At 45.2% G+C, this 18,577-nt stretch overlaps 1 protein-coding gene across 1 annotated transcript in view; it reads left to right on the top strand.

Moving 5' to 3' along the window:
• Window positions 1–17,752, top strand: part of CCNB2 (cyclin B2) — a 32,937-nt gene extending 15,185 nt beyond the window's left edge. The window contains exons 4-9 of the mRNA XM_004578036.3: window positions 1,465–1,635; window positions 1,734–1,892; window positions 4,154–4,390; window positions 5,008–5,148; window positions 16,356–16,466; window positions 17,499–17,752. Of these exons, the coding sequence (XP_004578093.1) occupies window positions 1,465–1,635; window positions 1,734–1,892; window positions 4,154–4,390; window positions 5,008–5,148; window positions 16,356–16,466; window positions 17,499–17,609 (930 nt within the window). The 3' untranslated portion in view covers window positions 17,610–17,752. The remainder of the gene's footprint in view (window positions 1–1,464; window positions 1,636–1,733; window positions 1,893–4,153; window positions 4,391–5,007; window positions 5,149–16,355; window positions 16,467–17,498) is intronic.
• Window positions 17,753–18,577: the final 825 nt, after the last annotated feature.

Here is an 18,577-nt window from a genome sequence, read left to right as displayed (position 1 = left end):
ATGTTACTGCAGTTCACTGAGTCAAAAGAGAGTTCACTCCTAGCTTAGTGTAATACTCAATCCTTTCCCTTACCTTTGCCTCCTTACGCAAAATGGCGCCCAGTTCGGCTCTAAGGTGCTGACTGGGCTGTGAAATCCACCATGTTCTCGCACTGCTGTTCTGTGATCTGCTGCTCTGTCTCTGCTCCTGGTCAAATCAAACAGACCAGCAGGACAGACGGTTCTTTGTCTGGGTTCACCTCCCAAGCTCGCAGTGAAAGTCCCTTCCCACCTGGTTGCTGGTGGAGTTCTGGCTGCTGGTGGAGTTCAGATTGCCGTTAGCTGAATGCTGCTGGAGTATCAGTCACTGCAACACCATACCATTGTTTTCACTGCTTTGCTGTGTGTGTCAGTCTCCAGGTACCCCTCTGCTGTTGTTCTGTCCTCCTGTTTCCTGGAATGTGTCCTCTCTGCCTCATCCTGATGAAATGTTTCTCCATCTGTGTAAATGTGTCCTTACCCTATTCTGCCATCTTGATTCCCCAATAAGTAAGTTTAAACTCACATTGTAGTGGGGGTGGTCAGAAAACACACTTATAAATCAACTCTAGTATATCAGCAGATGATAGGTTGTGTAGGGAAAAATAAAAGATGAGATATATGTGGGGAAGGCCAGCAGAGCTGGTGCTGATTTTAAACAGAAGTCAGAATCAACCTTTTGAGCAAAACTGGCAGAAGATGAGGGTATGATCCTGTGGATGCACAGGCAAGGGCATTGTGGTTGGAGGGGCTGTTTGTGATTAGGTGTGGCTAGGGGGTTGGGCAAAGCAAACTAAGAGGAGGAAGGAAGGAGATGCGAGAAGCCCCAAAGGACCAGCGGGTGATGTTGGCCTCATAGGCCACAGGGAGGACTTGTGTGGTTTTCACCTTGAATGAAATTAATTTTTGAGAATTAATGTTTCTCTAAAAATATTTGCCGTATCTTGAATTTTTTTTTTTTAAAGATTTTATTATTATTGGAAAGCCAGATATACACAGAGGAGGAGAGACAGAGAGGAAGATCTTCCATCCGATGTTTCACTCCCCAAGTGAGCCGCAACGGGCCGGTGCGCACCGATCCGAAGCCGGGAACCAGGAACCTCTTCCGGGTCTCCCACGCGGGTGCAGTGTCCCAAAGCTTTGGGCCGTCCTCGACTGCTTTCCCAGGCCACAAGCAGGGAGCTGGATGGGAAGTGGAGCTGCTGGGATTAGAACCGGCGCCCATATGGGATCCCGGGGCTTTCAAGGCGAGGACTTTAGCCGCTAGGCCACGCCGCCGGGCCCCGTATCTTGAATTTTTAACCTCTTCTACAAGAGTTACTTGGTTTGGACTTACCGTGTTTAAACATTATCTGTAGTGCTACTGTTGAATTCTGCTGGCTCTGCGTGCATTTGGCGTGAGGGCTTCACCCAGTGAAGTTACACTTGTGCTGTGATTGATCGTAGGGTCCTTCCCCTGTACCTGATGATGTCTCCATGAAGGAGGAGAACCTCTGTCAAGCTTTCTCTGATGCTCTGCTCTGCAAGATTGAGGATATTGACCAGGAAGACTGGGAGAACCCGCAGCTCTGCAGTGACTATGTGAAGGATATTTACGTGTACCTGAGGCAGCTGGAGGTGGGGGACCTCTGTGCTTATTACAAGCAAGGTGGGGTTCAGCACACAGCTGCAAAGGAGATGTGGTCAGTGCTTACAGGTCTTAATTCTGCCAACAGCTTTTGCAATCCATCAGCCCACATTTCTTAGATGGGAGAGACATCAACGGACGAATGCGTGCTATCCTGGTGGACTGGCTGGTGCAAGTTCACTCCAAGTTTCGGCTCCTGCAGGAAACTCTCTACATGTGCGTTGCCATCATGGATCGGTTTTTACAGGTAAATGTGGCTTCAGGATCCTGGGGCCAGGGCCTCCTTGAGGCTAAGAGCTGGGATAGCAGCAAAGACAGAAAGCCGGTTTATGAAAAGCTAAGGTATTTCATGAAGTAGACCAAGTGTGTCAAACCCTTGATGCTGACCAACCCAGGGTATTTCTATAAGGTTTTCCCGTTAACACCTGCTCTGAGAAATACTCTCTCTTATGTGAAAATGCTTGCAAACAAAACAAAGATTGGTTTTGTATTATTTGCAGATGCATAATGAGATATTAGAGATGGAAGCAGTTTCATACACACCTTACACACAAAGGCTGCCAGCAACTCTGTGTGTGTTTGTGTGTTGGTTCCATCCCATGAGGCTTGATGTGCAGTTTCCACTTGTGGTTTCATTAATCAAGATTTGGATCTTCTCACATTTCAGATTCTAGACTTTCAGATCAGGGATGCTCAGCCATATTGGATTTCCACATTATTGTTCAAAGGAAATACACTATTAAATGGTGTCAAAGTTGTTGTGGCCTGCTTCTCTGGTGTTCAAAGTTTGGTACCTTGTAAAAAAATTTTTTTAAAAGATTTGTTTATTTGAAAGACTGAAGTTCACTCCCCAAATGGCCATAGCAGCTGGAGTTGGACCAGTCTCAAGCCAGGCGCCAGGAACTTCTTCTGGGTCTCCAAAGTGGGTGTAGGGGACCAAGAACTTGGATTTTTTCTGCTGCTTTTCCAGGTGCATAGCAGGAAACTGGACTGGAAATAGAGCAGCTGGCACTTGAACTGGCACCACATGAGATGCCAGTGTTGCAGGTACCCAGTTTACTTGCTACGGCACAGCTCTTTCCACAGTTTGGCAATCTTTGGTATTAAATTTTCCCATTGAAAAACTGAGGAATCTCAAAGTTTCAGGGCTAGGGTTTCCAACCATGTGGGGCATTTGATAACCATTGAAGAAGGAGGAGGGCCCGGCGGCGTGGCCTAGTGGCTAAGGTCCTTGCCTTGAATGTGCTGGGATCCCATATGGCCGCTGGTTCTAATCCCGGCAGCTCCACTTCCTCTCTCTCTCTCCTCCTCTCTGTATATCTGACTTTGTAAAAAAAAAACAAAACAAAACAAAAACGCAGAGGTGGTAATGTGGACTACAAATAGGACTGTCGGAACATATGCAGAGAGGCAGAATGATCTTCAAAATATCTATCAACTGGAAATGCACAGACACCAGTTAGGATGGACACCGACGTATAACAAATGGTAGCCCTGTGTGTACAGATTTAGTTGAAGGCACCATTCATGATGGATTAAGTCAAGTGCATATTATACAACACAATATGGTGATATTTATGTTTATAATAATTGCTTGAGATCCTGCAAAATCCTAAGTAACCACAGATTCAGTTGTTTGCAGTATGAAATGCTAATTGGGCAGGAAAGCATGGTAATAATTTAGGTAGATTCCCTGTAGCAAAAGTTGAAGCAAGAAAAGTGAAGTTGTAGTTTATGAAAAAAAGTACTATCACAGAGGCCCGGCGTGATACTGTAGTGGTTAAAGTCCTCGCCTTGAATGCACCGGGATCCCATATGGGCACGTTTTAATCCTGGCAGCCCAGCTTCCCATGCAGCTCCCTGCCTGTGGCCTGGCAAAGCAGTTGAGGACAGCCCAAAGCCTTGGGACCCTGCACCTGTGTGGGAGACCCGGAGGAGGCTCCTGGCTACGGATTGGCTCAGCTCCGGCTGTTGCGGCCGCTTGGGGAGTGAACCATTGGGTGGAAGATCTTCCTCTCTGTCTCTCCTCCTCTCTGTATATCTGACTTTGTAATAAAAATAAAGAAATCTTTAAAGAAAAGAGGGGTAGGATTGATGGAAGCACTCATATCCTGGGCTGAGATTTCTTCTTGCTGACCGGTGGCTGGACTTCGGGTTTTGGTGAGGCTTAGGGAAGGCTGAGTTATGCTTCAAGTGCTCACTCTTGCTGGGCTGCATCTCAGAACACAGTGAGGCTGGCCGGGGTGACCGGCATTCTTCTCGGTGGGGTGATTGTGGGCTGGTGTCTCCATCTTTTCTCGCATCATTAAAGATGAGGAACTATGTTGTCCCATCTGCATCCATCAGAGAGTTAGCCATGCTCCTAGTGTCTGGGTCTCCTGAGCCCAGCAGTGGGCTTCAGCACAGATGACAGGGACTCCTCTGGGCTCTGCTTTCCTTGCACCTTCCTCCCAGAGCCCAATCCTGTTGCAGAAGTGAGTGCTGACACTTTTTCCCCCTCCAAATCAGGTTCAGCCAGTGTCCCGCAAGAAGCTTCAGCTGGTTGGGATAACTGCTCTGCTGTTGGCTTCCAAGTACGAGGAGATGTTTTCTCCAAACATTGAGGACTTTGTTTATATCACAGACAATGCTTACACCAGTGCCCAGATCCGAGAGATGGAGACTTTGATTCTGAAAGAGCTGAAATTTGAGTTAGGTCGACCTTTGCCTTTACACTTCTTAAGGCGAGCTTCCAAAGCAGGCGAGGTAAGTGCCCATTTCTGTCTGAAATCTTAGCCCAGAAACATGGACCCAATCAAGGGGAAGCTCAAGAATTTACAGAAAGTTGGGCCCGGCGGCGTGGCCTAGCGGCTAAAGTCCTCGCCTTGAAAGCCCCAGGATCCCATATGGGCGCCGGTTCTAATCCCGGCAGCTCCACTTCCCATCCAGCTCCCTGCTTGTGGCCTGGGAAAGCAGTCGAGGACGGCCCAATGCCTTGGGACACTGCACCCGCGTGGGAGACCCGGAAGAGGTTCCTGGTTCCCGGCTTCGGATCGGCGCGCACTGGCCCGTTGCGGCTCACTTGGGGAGTGAATCATCGGACGGAAGATCTTCCTCTCTGTCTCTCCTCTGTGTATATCTGGCTGTAATAAAATGAATAAATCTTTAAAAAAAAAAAAAAAAATTTACAGAAAGCATTCTCCGAGATAAGATTTCTCATCAGTTCCTATGAAATAAAGCCTCCCATTCCCAGTTTGCAACATAGTGTGGGACAGCAGTCCTTGGGAAGGATGGGTGAGCGAGTTGAGTTTCAAGATATTCAGAATGTTCCAAGAGAGTGATAGCCCTTGTGGTTCTCACTGTCCCTGTCTGTTCTTTCCCAGGTTGATGTGGAACAGCACACGTTAGCCAAATACTTGATGGAGCTGACTCTCATTGACTACGACATGGTGCATTATCACCCTTCTAAGGTGGCAGCCGCTGCCTCCTGCTTGTCTCAGAAGGTTCTAGGCCAAGGAAAATGGGTGAGTATTTGGTTGAAGAAAAAGTTAATTTAGGTCCTGTATTTAGGTTCTGATAACATTAAAGACCATGGTATTTGCACAGAAAAGTAAGCTGTTCGGAACAGCTCAGAGAATGGTTGATAATAGCATGATGTACAGTTGTCAAGAATGAGGACGGCCACATAGGAAGGCCAATGCATGATTTCTTGGATATCTTGTTGAATGAAACGAGCAAGTTGTCAAGCACATAAGACAAACCAAGGCCAAGACCTGCTGTTTAGCTGTTCCAGGGAGGAGGAGCCATGTTCAGATAAAGGTGGACAGTAGGAACAGCAAGCTCCCCAGCTCTTATCTCCCAAACCAACAAAGGAGACAGAGATACAAGACAGTGCAAGGCCTGGGCCACTCCGGAGCCTGATTCCTGGCAGCTGAGCAGATCCACTGTCTGCACAGCCTCCCAGGAGATCAGCAAGTAGGAGAGGACTTAGGGGCTGCTTCTCCCACACTGCCACTGCTCCTGTGCAGGGGGCTCGTGCTGTGTTTTGCGGGAACCGATTAGCTGCTTTGGCTTGCGTGGGCCTCAGCATTCCATCCTGGATGCCAGGGAAGCTGTTTCCTGTGCAGGAGTCTATGGTAGTGTTCCTTTTGTGCTAGAAAGAGCATGTATTAGCGTATCTATTTATGTTTGCTAATTTTTCAAAAACAAAGGAGTTGCCAGAAACTGATAAAAATGGACACTTTGGGGTTCTGTGGGAACAGTAGAAAACTGAGCAAGGGAAGGCTTTGGATTGTAATTTCTCACTGAATTACACATAATATGATATAAACGTTTACAACGTGAATGCCTTATGCAAATTCTAAAATGGAATCAGGCAGGAACAAGCAATTTAACTATCAAATTGGTAACAGAATGGATTTGCACACCTTGACCTCATCATTCTGAGGGCACATCCTTCTGTAATGGCAAGTTAGATAAAGGGCTCAAAGCAGTCACATAAAAGTTACTTGTTTGATTGTTAATAGTGGTCTCTCATAATCCTGAAATTATTTTGTGTGTATTGTATGACAAAGTAAAATTTATTGATTTTTATTAAGAACTCAGAAATTCAGTATAAGAATATTAATAATTTATAACCTTGTAATATTAAATGTGCTTTGAAAATCTGTTAGCTTCATAATGAAAGGGCTTAGAAACAATGATAACCTGGTAGCGATAAGCATGCCTTTTGTGTTTACATGTTGGGTACTAGCTAGCACTTCCCCCTAGGAACTAGGCCTCCTCAGACAGCCAGATGCAAGGCCGTGGCAGGGCACGGGCTGGAAGCCTAGATTTGTCAGTGGTGTCAGCGATCCAAGGTCGTTGAAGTCGCATCCAAAGAACATAGAATCATATGAAAGGGCTCTGGCAGTGATAGAATATAATGCAGAATATAATGCATTAATAAAAATAATCCACGGATTCAGAGTGATACCAAAAATCAAAGGGAACTTCCCTTCCTTCCTTTCTTCTTTCCTTCTAAAAAAAAAATTGAACCCAGGTACACTGGGCTGAGATGCTAACATTTTAACCACCAAGTTAAATGCATACCCTCGCAGCCTTTATCTTTTTTGTCACTTTTTTCAAACTTATTTTATTGTTCATTTGAAATAGCATATTTTTAACTTACGCTGTAGTCAAAGACTTCCTGGCTCCACTAGATAAGGAGTTTTACAAATATAAAGAGACGACAGTCCAGCAGGCAAAAAGGCAAGGGTTATAAACCATCATCAGATGGAAAAACGTTCATCCTCTCTCATATGTAAATCTTAAGATAGTCACAAAATCATTGAAACCACAGAGGTATATAATTGTGTATAATTTCTGTCAATTTATGGGACAAAGATTTAAAGAAAGTTTGAAAAAGCATTGCATTTACCACACAACTGATATACTCAAATCATTTTCTTTTTAAATTTTGTTCTCAGGAATGAAGGAGAACATGAGATATTTGTGTTTGCCAGGATTTTTTTTTTTAATCAGGAGACTAGCTAATTAAAAGTGGTAGAATTTTACATCTCTTTTTTTTTTTTTAATTATTTATTACTTAACTTCATTAATTACATTGTATTATGTGACACAGTTACATAGATACTTGGGTTCTCCCACCCCTCCCCAAACCCTCCCACCATGGTGGATTCCTCCACCTTGTTGCATAACCACAGCTCAAGTTCAGTTGAGATTCCCCCATTGCAAGCGTATACCAAACATAGAGTCCAGCATCTTATTGTCCAGTCAAGTTCAACGGCTTCTTAGGTATACCCTCTCTGGTCTGAAGACAGAGCCAGCAGAGTATCATCCCAGTCAATTGAAAGCTCCAACATACCATCAGCAAAAATTTACATCATTATGGAATTAATTGACATAGTAATGAGTAACCAATATGTTAAAAGTAAATGCGAGTTCCCAGCCAACTTCTGTGACCACCTCACCTATACTTCAATTTAGTTTATACACAACATATAACATTCAAAACATAACATGTTGTACATAACATCATATCATCTTAAATTAAGGCAAACATGTGGTATTTAACCTTTTGTGATTGGCTCATTTCCCTTAGCATTATGGTTTCCAGTTTGGCCCATTTGGCCACAAAGAACTGCATTTTGTTTTTTTTAATAGCTGAGTAGTATTCCATGGAGTAGATGTACCATAGCTTTCTTATCCAATCCTCTGTTGATGGGCATTTTGGTTGCTTCCATGTTTTTGCAATTACTGATTGTGCTGCTATGAGCATAGGAGTGCATGTTGGTTTCTCATAAAACAAGTGTTCTGGATATATTCCTAGGAGTGCTATTGCTGGATCATACGGTATGTTGAATTTGAGTTGTTTGAATATTCTCCATACTGATTTCCATAGAGGCTGTACCAGCCTGCAGCCCCACCAGCAGTGGAGTAGGGATCCCTTTTCCCCGCAACCTCGCCAACAAGTGTTGTTGGTGCTTTTATTCATGTGGGCCAGTCTTACTGGCGTTAGGTGGTACCTCATTGATGTTTTAATTTGGATTTCCCTTATTGCCAGGGAACTTGAGCATTTTTTCATATGTTTATTTGCCATTTGGGTTTGTTCCTTTGTGAAGTGTCTGCCCATTTCCCGTGCCCATTTCTTGAGTGGCTTGTTTGTTTTGACATTTTGGTTGTTTTGTAGCTCTTTGTATATTCTGGAGATCAGCCCTCTATCACCTACGTAGTGTGCGAAGATCTTCTCCCATTCTGTGGGTTGCTTTTTTACTTTGTTGATTGTTTCTCTAGCTGTACAGAAGCTTCTTAGTTTGATGAGGTCCCAATTGTTTATTTTGGTCTCGATTTCTACTGCATTTGGAGTCTTTTTTAGGAAGTGAGGGCCTACCCCTAAGTGTTCCAGTGTGTTTCCAACATTTTCTTCCAAAAGTTTGAAGGTTTCTGGATGTAGGTTTAGATCTGTTATCCATTTAGATCTGATCGTAGTGTATGGTGAGAGATGTGGATCTATTTTTTTGTTTCTGCAGGCTATTAACCAGTTGTCCCAACAGCATTTATTGAAGAGACCTTCCCATTTGGCTGGATTGTCGTTTGTCTTTTTGTCAAAGATTATTTGGCTGTATCTGTGTGGGTTTCCTTCTGGTGTTTCTATTCTGCTCCGTTGATCTTCCTCTCTATCTTTGTGCCAGTACCACGCTGTTTTGATAATCACTGCCCTGTAGTATGTCCAGAGGTCCGGAACTGTGATTCCCCCTGCTAACTTCCTGTTCTTCAGGATGGTTCTAGCTATCCGTGGTTTTTTGTGCTTCCAGATGAACCTTTGGATCATTGTTTCCAGTTCCATGAAGAATGTTTTGGGCAATTTGATTGGGATTGCGTTGAATGTATATATTGCTTTTGGCAGTATAGACATTTTAATGATATTGATTTTACCTATCCAGGAGCATGGGATGTTACTCCATCTTTTGAGGTCTTGTTCAATTTCTTTTTTAAGTAGTTTGTAGTTTTCTTCAAATAAGTCTCCTACATTTTTGGTTAGATTTATTCCCAGATATTTCATACTTTTCTCTGTTATTTTGAATGGTATCTTGCTGGTTAAGTCTTTTTCCATCTTGGGGCTGTTCGCATACACTATGGCTGTTGATTTTTGTTCATTAATTTTGTACCCTGCCACTCTACCAAACTCTCGTACAAGTTCTAGCAGTCTCTGTATTGAGTCTCTTGGCTCTTCTACATAAAGAATCATATCATCTGCATATAGTGAGAGTTTGACTTCTTTGTTTCCCATTTGGATTCCTCTGATTTCTTTTTCTTGTCTTATGGCCTCAGTGAGTACCTCTAGGACTATGTTGAATAGTAGTGGAGAAAGTGGACATCCCTGTCTTGTTCCAGATCTCAGTGGGAAGGGTTCCAGCTTTTCTCCATTCAGTATGATGCTGGCGTTGGGTTTTTCATATATGGCTTTAATTATGTTGTGGATTTTTCCATCTATGCCTACCTTGGTTAGGGTTTTTAGTAGGAAGTGGTGTTGGATTTTGTCGAAAGCTTTTTCTGCATCTATTGATACTATCATGTGATTCTTGTTTTTCAGTTTTTGGATGTAGTGTATCACATTTATGGATTTGCGAATGTTGAACCATCCCTGCATTCCAGGGATGAATCCTACTTGATCTGGATGAACGATCTGTCTGATGTGTTTTTGAATTCTGTTGGCTAGGATTTTGTTGAGAATCTTAGCATCAATGTTCATCAAAGAGATAGGTCTGTAGTTTTCCTTCTCTGTTAGTTCTCTGTCTGGTTTTGGGATTAAGGTAATGTTGGCTTCATAGAATGAGTTTGGAAGGGTTGCCTCTTTTTCTATTGTTTTGAAGAGTTTGTAGAGGATTGGGGTCAGTTCTGTTCGGAATGTTTTGTAGAATTCTGTAGTGGAGCCGTCTGGGCCTGGGCTTTTCTTTGTTGGGAGGTCTTTAATCACTGATTCAATCTCTACTTCAGTTATGGGTTTGTTCAGGTCGTTTGTTGCCTCTGGGCTAAGTTTTGGCAGGTGGTAGAAGTCTAAGAACTTTTCCATTTCTTGGTGATCTTCTGATTTGTTGGAGTACAGTGCTTTGTAGTAATTTCTAATTATGGCCTTAGTGGATGCGGTGTCTGTTGTTATGTTGCCTTTTTCATCTTTGATGCTGTTAATTCTTGCCTTCTCTTGTTTTTTCTTTGTCAGTCGGGCCAGTGGGGTGTCTATCTTGTTTATCTTCTCAAAAAACCAGCTTTTTGATTCATTGATTTTGTGTATGGTTTTTTTTATTTCTGTCTGGTTGATTTCCTCCCTTGTTTTGATGATTTCTTGTTTCCTATTGTGTGTGGGGTACTTCTGCTGTTGTTTTTCCAATTCCTGGAGGTGTGTGTTTAGTTCTTGTATTTGGCGCCTCTCTTGGGCCTTGACATGAGCTCCAATTGCGATGAGTTTACCCTGTAGCACTGCTTTGGCAGTGTCCCACAAATTTTGGAATGTTGTGTCAGAGTTTTCATTGGTTTCCATAAATTTTTTGATCTCATCTTTAATTTCTTCTCTGATCCATTGTTTGTTTAATAGCATATTGTTTAGCCTCCAAGAGTTTCTGTATTTCCTGGGGCATTTTGAATTGCTGATTTCCAGCTTCATTCCGTGGTGGTCTGAGAGGGTACATGGTATGATTCCTATCTTTTTGAAGTTATTTAGGTTTGCTTTGTGTCCTATCATGTGGTCGATCCTGGAGAAGGTGCCATGCACTGCTGAAAAAAATGTATAATCTGTGGCCTTAGGGTAAAAAATTCTATAAATGTCAACCAAGTCCAGTTGTTCTATTGTTTGTATGAGCTCTGTTGTTTCTTTGTTGAGTTTTTGTTTTGTTGATCTGTCTATTGTTGTTAGTGGGGTGTTAAGATCACCCACTATTATTGTGTGCATATCTATGTCTCCCCTTAAGTCCGTGAGTAATTGCTTCACATAGCTAGGTGCGTTTGAATTTGGTGCATATATGTTCACAATGGTAATTACTTCCTGATGGATCAGTCCCTTCACCAATATATAATGTCCTTCCCTGTCCTTTTTGATGTGTGTCAGATTGAAGTCCACATCATCTGAAATTAAGACAGCTACCCCAGCCTTTTTTTCTCGTCCATTGGCATGAAATATCTGTTTCCAACCTTTCACTTTCAGCTTCTTCGAATCTCTTCTGGTTAGATGTGTCTCTTGTAGGCAACAGATAGTTGGGTGCTGTTTGATAATCCATTCTGTTAATCTATGCCTTTTGATTGGTGAGTTCAGGCCATTTGTGTTAAGAGTTAAATTGAGAGGTTGTGATTATGCCCTGCCATACTTGTTTTTGTGGGTGTTGATATCTGTGTAATTGCCCTTCCTTGTGTGGACTTTAGTGGGGAGATCTTCCTGTTTGCCATCTTTGCTTATGATTCACCTCCTTTTTTTCTGGATTTAGTGCATTTCTAAGGAGATTTTGTAGAGCTGGTTTTGTGCTGGCATATTCTTCTAATTTCTCTTTGCTGTGAAAGTATTTGATTTCGTTCTCAAATACGAATGAGATCTTTGCTGGGTACAATATTCTTGGTTGACAGTTGTTCTGATTCAGGATTTGGAAGATCCTTGTCCATTCTCTTCTTGCTTGTAAAGTCTCTTCAGAGAAGTCAGCAGTGATCCTGATTGGTTTTCCCCGGTATGTGATCTTTTCTCTGCTTCGTACTTGTCTCAGGATTCTTTGTTTGTCTTCATTGGAGTGGAACTTGAGCACCATATGTCTGGGTGAAGATCGCTTTGGGTCATATCTGCTGGGAGTCCTCTGACCATCCTGGATTTGGGCTGGGTTCATGTTCCAAGTGTTTTGGAAGTTTTCCTGTATAATTTCATCGAGCACCATTTGCATTCCTGACTCTTTTTCCGCTCCTTCAGGAAGGCCAATAATCCTAATATTCGATTTTCTGAGGTTGTCTTTCATTTCTTGTATGGTCTTATTGGCTTTGTTCAGACTTGTCTCCAGCTGTTTAATGAACTGGGTATGTTCGTTTTGTGTGTCTTCCGTTTCAGAGATCCTCTCTTCTGCTGTATTTGTTCTGTTGGTTAGGCTCTCAATTTTGTGCTCTAAGTCAAGGATTTTACTTTTCATTTGTTGTATTTCTGAGGTTATGTGGTTCTTGAATTCCTTGAAGTCCTCCCAATTCTTCTCATTGTCTCTGACATATTTTAACATTATTTTTTTGAATTCCTTGTCTGGTAGATCTTCTATGTCTTCATCTCGCATCTCTGAAATAGACATTGGCTTTTGATCCTTTATTGGGAGGGTGTTGGCACTCTCATCTGGATCATTACCTTTTCTGGTATTTCTTCCCATTGTGTTAGTGTTTCTTTTTTGAGAGACCTAGGCACCAGTGTGCTGAGGGGTCTCCAAGCACTATCCTGTAGAGATCGGAGTCTGCAGGCGTGGAGTAGCAGGGTGTGGGAATTTTCAAGGCACTTTTGGTGCGTCTCCAGAACACTGGACCTCAGGGCGCCACTTCCAGGGCCCAGCGGATTCAAAGCGCACTCTCAGCTCGTCCCCTACAGGTATGCTACCACAGGGTGTGGGGGAGTGAAGGCACTCTCTGTGCGCGCCCCCTGTGCGCTGGATCACAGGGCTCAGAGGATTCTAGGTGCTTTCTCGGTGTGTCCCCAGTGCCAGGGACTGCAGGGCGTGGAGGTTCCAGGTGCTCTCTGGGAACACCTCCTGCACGCAGGTCCGCAGTGTTCTCCTGGTTCGTCTCCCAAGCACGGGACTATAGGGCGTGGGGTGTTCCAAATGCTCTCTGGAAGCGCCTCCTGTGCAGGCCCGCCCACCCCAGCGCTTGCAGGGGACCGACTGCCCCAGCGCTAGCACGGGACTGCCCAGCCCAGAGGCGTGCTTGGGTTCCTGTGGGATAGCACCGCCCATCTGAGTGCCAGACCGCAAAGGCACGGGGGAGTATTCAGTGTGCCTTTTGCCTTTCTCCCAGACACAGCTTTGGCAGGTTCAAGGCACTCTCCTGGTGTCTCTAGACGCTGGAGTCTGGGGGGGGGGGGAGGGGCGGGGAGACGAGCACCAATTGTGTTCAGGCTCTGTGCATGCCCCTGGGGGGCCAACTCCCGAAGCCTCCAACCCACCACTGTCCCCACCCAACTCACTCAAACCTCAGGTTCTTGCAGTCTGCCTCTTCCTCTGGTGGGAACCCTCGCCGCTGATGCATCTCCCGGCTACTGCGTCCGTTGCTGGTCCCGGCTGGTGTAGGCGGGTGGAACCTGGAGGCTGTGGCGGTCCCGGCGGGGCTTGGCGACCAGGGTGGGCGAATGCCGGCGGGTCCCGGTGACTCAGGGTCCTGGTGTCCACAGCGGGTGGAGGTCCTGGCGGGTCCTGGTGACCAGGGTGAGCAGATGCCAGCAGGTCCCGATCACCGCCGGTCCTCACGGCCACAGCGTCTGCAGGTCGGTCGGCGGCTTTCAGCGTCTGCATTCAAAGGTGACTCAGCAGGTCAGGAGCGGAAAGTCGTCTTCCCTGCCCTTCGTTTTGTTTTTCCCTGGTTGCTCTTCCGAGTTGTGTGGATTTTTTTGGTTCCACACTGTCCAGGGAACTTCACGTTCTTCTCCCTGTAGTTCTATGCTGCTCCACTTACGCTTTTGTCGCGTTCTAGCCCTCTCTGTCTGTGAGCTCTCTCACAGTCTTCCTCCTATGTCGGCCACCTTGCGAGTCTCCTCTTTTTTTTTTTTTTAAAGATTTATTTTATTACAAAGTCAGATGTACAGAGAGGAGGAGAGACAGAGAGGAAGATCTTCCGTCCAATGATTCACTCCCCAAGTGAGCCGCAACGGCTGGTGCGTGCCAATCCGAAGCCAGAGACCTGGCGGGTCTCCCATGCAGGTGCAGGGTCCCAATGCATTGGGCCGTCCTCGATGCTTTCCCAGGCCACAAGCAGGGAGCTGCATGGGAAGTGGAGCTGCCGGGATTAGAACTGGCACCCATATGGGATCCCGGGGCGTTCAAGGCGAGGACTTTAGCCGCTAGGCTACGCTGCCGGGCCCACATCTTTTTTTAAAAATCTAAAATTGTAATAATTGATTCAAGAAAGGACCAAAAATTACTATTTTGAGGAATAAAATTCATGTGATCTCAAATTACTGTCCTACAGACACTTCCAATTCTAAAGAATTAAGATGCAGTGGCCTGAGGGTTCCCACCTTACCTCAGTGAGCGTTTGGCCTTGCTGGTGGTGGGGCCACCTGACTCTCCATGCCTTTTGGCACAACAAGGAGTATGCATTACCTCTGATGCAGTGTTCATGCCTGCATTCAGTCATAGAGAAACATGTAGGTAACTCCAGACGGGAAACAAAGTAACAGGCAGAAAGGGTCAAGAAACTGTCCTTGAAAGACAAGGTAGAGACTGATTTAAATTCAAAAGCCTGGGCCCTGGCCATGGCTTACTGGTTAAATCTTCACCTTGTATGCATTCCCGGGGTCCCATGTGGGTGCAGGTTTGTATCCTGCATGATCCACTTCCCATCCAGTTCCTTGCTTGTTGCCTGGGAAGCAGTTGAGGACGGCTCCAAAGCCTTGGGACCCTGCACCCACATGGGAAACCTGGAAGAAGCTCCTGGCTTCAGATCAGCTCAGCTCTGGCTGTTGTGGCAACTTGGGGAACAAACCAACCTTTCCAATGAATATAGATAGATCTTTTAAAAAATAATAAATGTAAAAGGCTACAAACACAATGATTTGATGTACTGTATGCACTTTGCACTCTGGATCTAAGAAACAAATGCAACAAAAAATTCTACATGGAACATTGTGAAACAGTTGGAGAAATTAGATTATTGACAGTAAGACTGGATGACAGTGTGGACTTGTTGGTAATCTTTCTTGTGTGAGAAAGTTCTTGTGGATAGATAGAAAAATAAGCCTTTTAGGAGAGGTTTTTCAAGCATTTAGATGTTATATATCATGGTGTCTGCCATTCACTTTCATATGGTTCAGCTAAAGTTGTGCACATAGAAGTGCACCCCAGGAGGTGTGACTCTGCAGGTGTGCAGACCCACAAAGAGAAGGGGAGGAAGGTGCTGGCATGCACACATCAGCAGTTTAGATCCAAGGTTGCCAGTTTAAAAATGGTATTTCAAAAAGTTTGTGGAAGATGAAACTAAATGATTGCTTATTTTGGTGCAAAAACAAAATTTGGATTGCAAACTCATGGATGGTTCTGTCAATAGTTCATGGAAAATGCACAACATGAAGAATCTGTTCATAGTTTTCAAAATATTTTTGCACTAAAATAAATACATGAGCTCATTTAGAACTCTGCTGAATTTTTGAGGCGTCTGTATTTCAAAGGTTGGCAAACAGGGACAGATGACTAGAGAGTTCCCATTTCCTGGTTCCCTCCCCGGCTGCATGGGACAGTCAGGGCAGGGCCTGGTGAAGCCTGGGATCTGGAAGCCAGTCTGGGTCACCCACAAAGTTGGCAGGGATGCAAGCACTCGAGCTATCACCTGCTGCCTGCCAGGTGTGTATTTGCAGGAAACTGCTGGGTTAAGATTGAATTATGGTTTGTTTTGCCAGTTATCCTGTGTTAAAGGGATGTGTTATGTTTTTCAGAACTTTGTCACAGCACTCTGAAATAGAACTGTATATATCTTCACAATATTGCCAATCAATAGTTACACTTTTGCTTGGATTTTTGTTTGGGGAGACTAGGTGATGAGGCTGGATGAGGCGGTTTCTTTAGCTTTCTCCTGATGTGTCACCACACAGGGGCCAACAAGAGAAGCTTGAGCGGTTTTAGCTCTTCTGGGTTTGGCAGATTGCTGTCCATGGTGCAATTTCTCTTCATTTGGTTGTCAGGCAGCCTGTTCCGGAGTGATGTTTGAGATGCGGCCAGCACTGGAAAAGGGACACCACCTTGGTTCTATTTCCATTCTACCTTCTCTTCCATTCCCTTTCTCTTTGGTGATAGAAGTTGACCTGTTAGCAGAGCTACCCTCCCGGTCTGGGCAGTCATGAGCCTCTTGCAGAGTCCTGTCTCAGATTGGACTCGTCTGACTCAGTGGTTGGCATTGGGGCTGTACTAGACAATCGGAAGATAGGACTCATCTCACAGCTTTCATAAAAGTCATGTCAGTGTGTGTACCATTTACACTTCTGCCTCTCAATACTGTCTCTTCTTTGTCTTGCATTCAGAACTTAAAGCAGCAGTATTACACAGGCTACACAGAGAATGAAGTACTGGAAGTCATGCAGCACATGGCTAAAAATGTGGTAAAAGTGAATGAAAACTTAACAAAGTTCATTGTAAGTACTTGTTTTCTGAGTCATGGGAAGCATGGGGTTACGGAAGTTATGTGTGTGTATTTTCATGTCACTGTACGACTGGCTTATGTGCAAGTCCATTTGTTCAGAAAGCCTTTCATTGTGCTGGTGGCACACAGTGATGAGCCCTGAAGAGCAGACTTCACTTGTGATAAGGCGCACAGGCCAGCCACGTCTAGGCCCAGCCTGCTGGCGGCCATTCAGTTGCTCAGTGTTTTGATTTGCTTGGTGCACCTGACAGTTCTTTTGGCTGGGCACCAAACAAGCAGGGGAGCTGGGGATCCTGTGATCAGAAGAGCAAGGCCCCCCCCCCCCCCCCCAGCAAATGGCCACGTGTTTGGGGACATTACCTGGGGCCTTTGCCCAGCACCTTGTGGAGCAAGGACTGAAAGGAACCTGCATGGCCAGTAGGGGAGAAAGAGCAGGTGGCTGGCAAGCACCCATGTGGCCCAGTAGTGAGAAGTCGGAAGGGCCTTGGTGCTGGCCTGCCCTGTGTGACACCCTGTCTGACCCCAAGTAGCAGAGCCTGCCAAAGATCTAGTGACATTCAGTCAGGAGTTTATACCACAGGAAAGCCTCCATTGACCTCACTGCAAGGATTTCAGCAAGACTGAGCCCCGGTGTGGAGGTGTGCTGTGTGTGGTTGCCCAGGGTTTGCTAAGTTCTCGTGCTGGTTCCTGCTGCCAGCCTGGTGAAGCCGTTGTGTTCTGATGGCCTTAGGTGTGACCAGGCCTCTCCCATCTCCTGTTCCTGGGGCTCCCAAGAGATACTTGCACCTTAGACCCTGAAATTTGTTTCTCCTTCACTCAGGCCACCAGCAGGGCTTTCTTCATTAATGAAGGTTGCAGGTAGTGATCAGGACAACAGGTCGGGAGCTCAGCGCTCTCACTGGCTTCAGTAACGGGGCAGCAAGCAGCATGGGCTGCTCTGCCCCCGGGATTCTTGTGTGTGAACCACACCGAGGAGGAAGGCGGGAGGTCCTGACATGTACTTCATCCTAAATGCCTTCTGCAGGCCATCAAGAATAAGTATGCCAGCAGCAAGCTCCTGAAGATCAGCACGATCCCTCAGCTGAACTCCAAGGCCATCAAGGACCTTGCCTCCCCTCTCCTGGCCAGGGCCTAGGTGGCTCTGTCCTCATCCACACATTCTGGATTACTAGTTTAGAACTCTTAGTTTTGTACATAGTCAACTGGTCTATTTCATGAAACCTCTTCTCAGATCAATTTTCTAAGTGTAAAAATAAAGCTATGATTTTTCTTACGGTAGCACATGTGTACTTATTTATTCTATGCTGATAAAATCAGTGCAGGCTTGCTTTAACCAATTCTTTGTTTTCTCATGAATAGTATATAAGTTACTGCCTTTATGGCTTCAAGGAAGACTTTCCTATAATTTTTCAAGATGGGAAAAACTGTACATTGACTCAGTCATCCCAACCTTATACCCTAGAATAGAAAATGATTCGTAGGAAAATTTAAAATGGAAGGGTAACTGTGACATTTTCCTTTGTGGAACTTAACTCAGCTGCTCATTAATTCCCACATAGGAACAGCTAGCCTCGTAGGGCAACAGCTACCAGAGTAACTTCATCATGGGTCTCTCACCAAGACAGAATTGGGAGCGGAAAGAACGAGTCCGAGGAAGGCAGGTGTCCTGTTGAAGCCAGAAGTTTGGGATAGATCGTCCCCTTGTTGCTGCCTCAGCTTCACGTGGTCACAATGGTGAGGTCATTGTGCCTTTTTTTTTTTTTTTTTATAGCCATTTTGTTTACATTTGATGTTTTCTAAGAAAGAATGCAACTGCAGTCTCCAGCCACTAACTCTTGTAGCAACAGCTTCCAAATTGGGAGTTCCAGAGGATTGCTATTGCAGTCTTTGAGAGTAAGGAAGTTTGGGAAACATGACAGAACTGTTGGGAGACTGAGGCCGGCCCTGAGCAAGGCCGTGAACTCCTCTCCCTCAGCGATGCACCCTTCAGGTGCATTCTGCCTCTTGTCCCCCACTGGGACCCACATGGCTGGGCCGTTGTCAGGTGGGACATAGGTACAGCTGCCGGGAAGAAGACCGTGGCTCCAGTCCCGACTGGGCTCT

Source organism: Ochotona princeps, chromosome 6, assembly GCF_030435755.1.
Source record: "Ochotona princeps isolate mOchPri1 chromosome 6, mOchPri1.hap1, whole genome shotgun sequence".
Classification (NCBI taxonomy): Eukaryota; Metazoa; Chordata; class Mammalia; order Lagomorpha; family Ochotonidae; genus Ochotona; species Ochotona princeps.
This window is presented reverse-complemented; position numbering and strand designations above follow the sequence as displayed.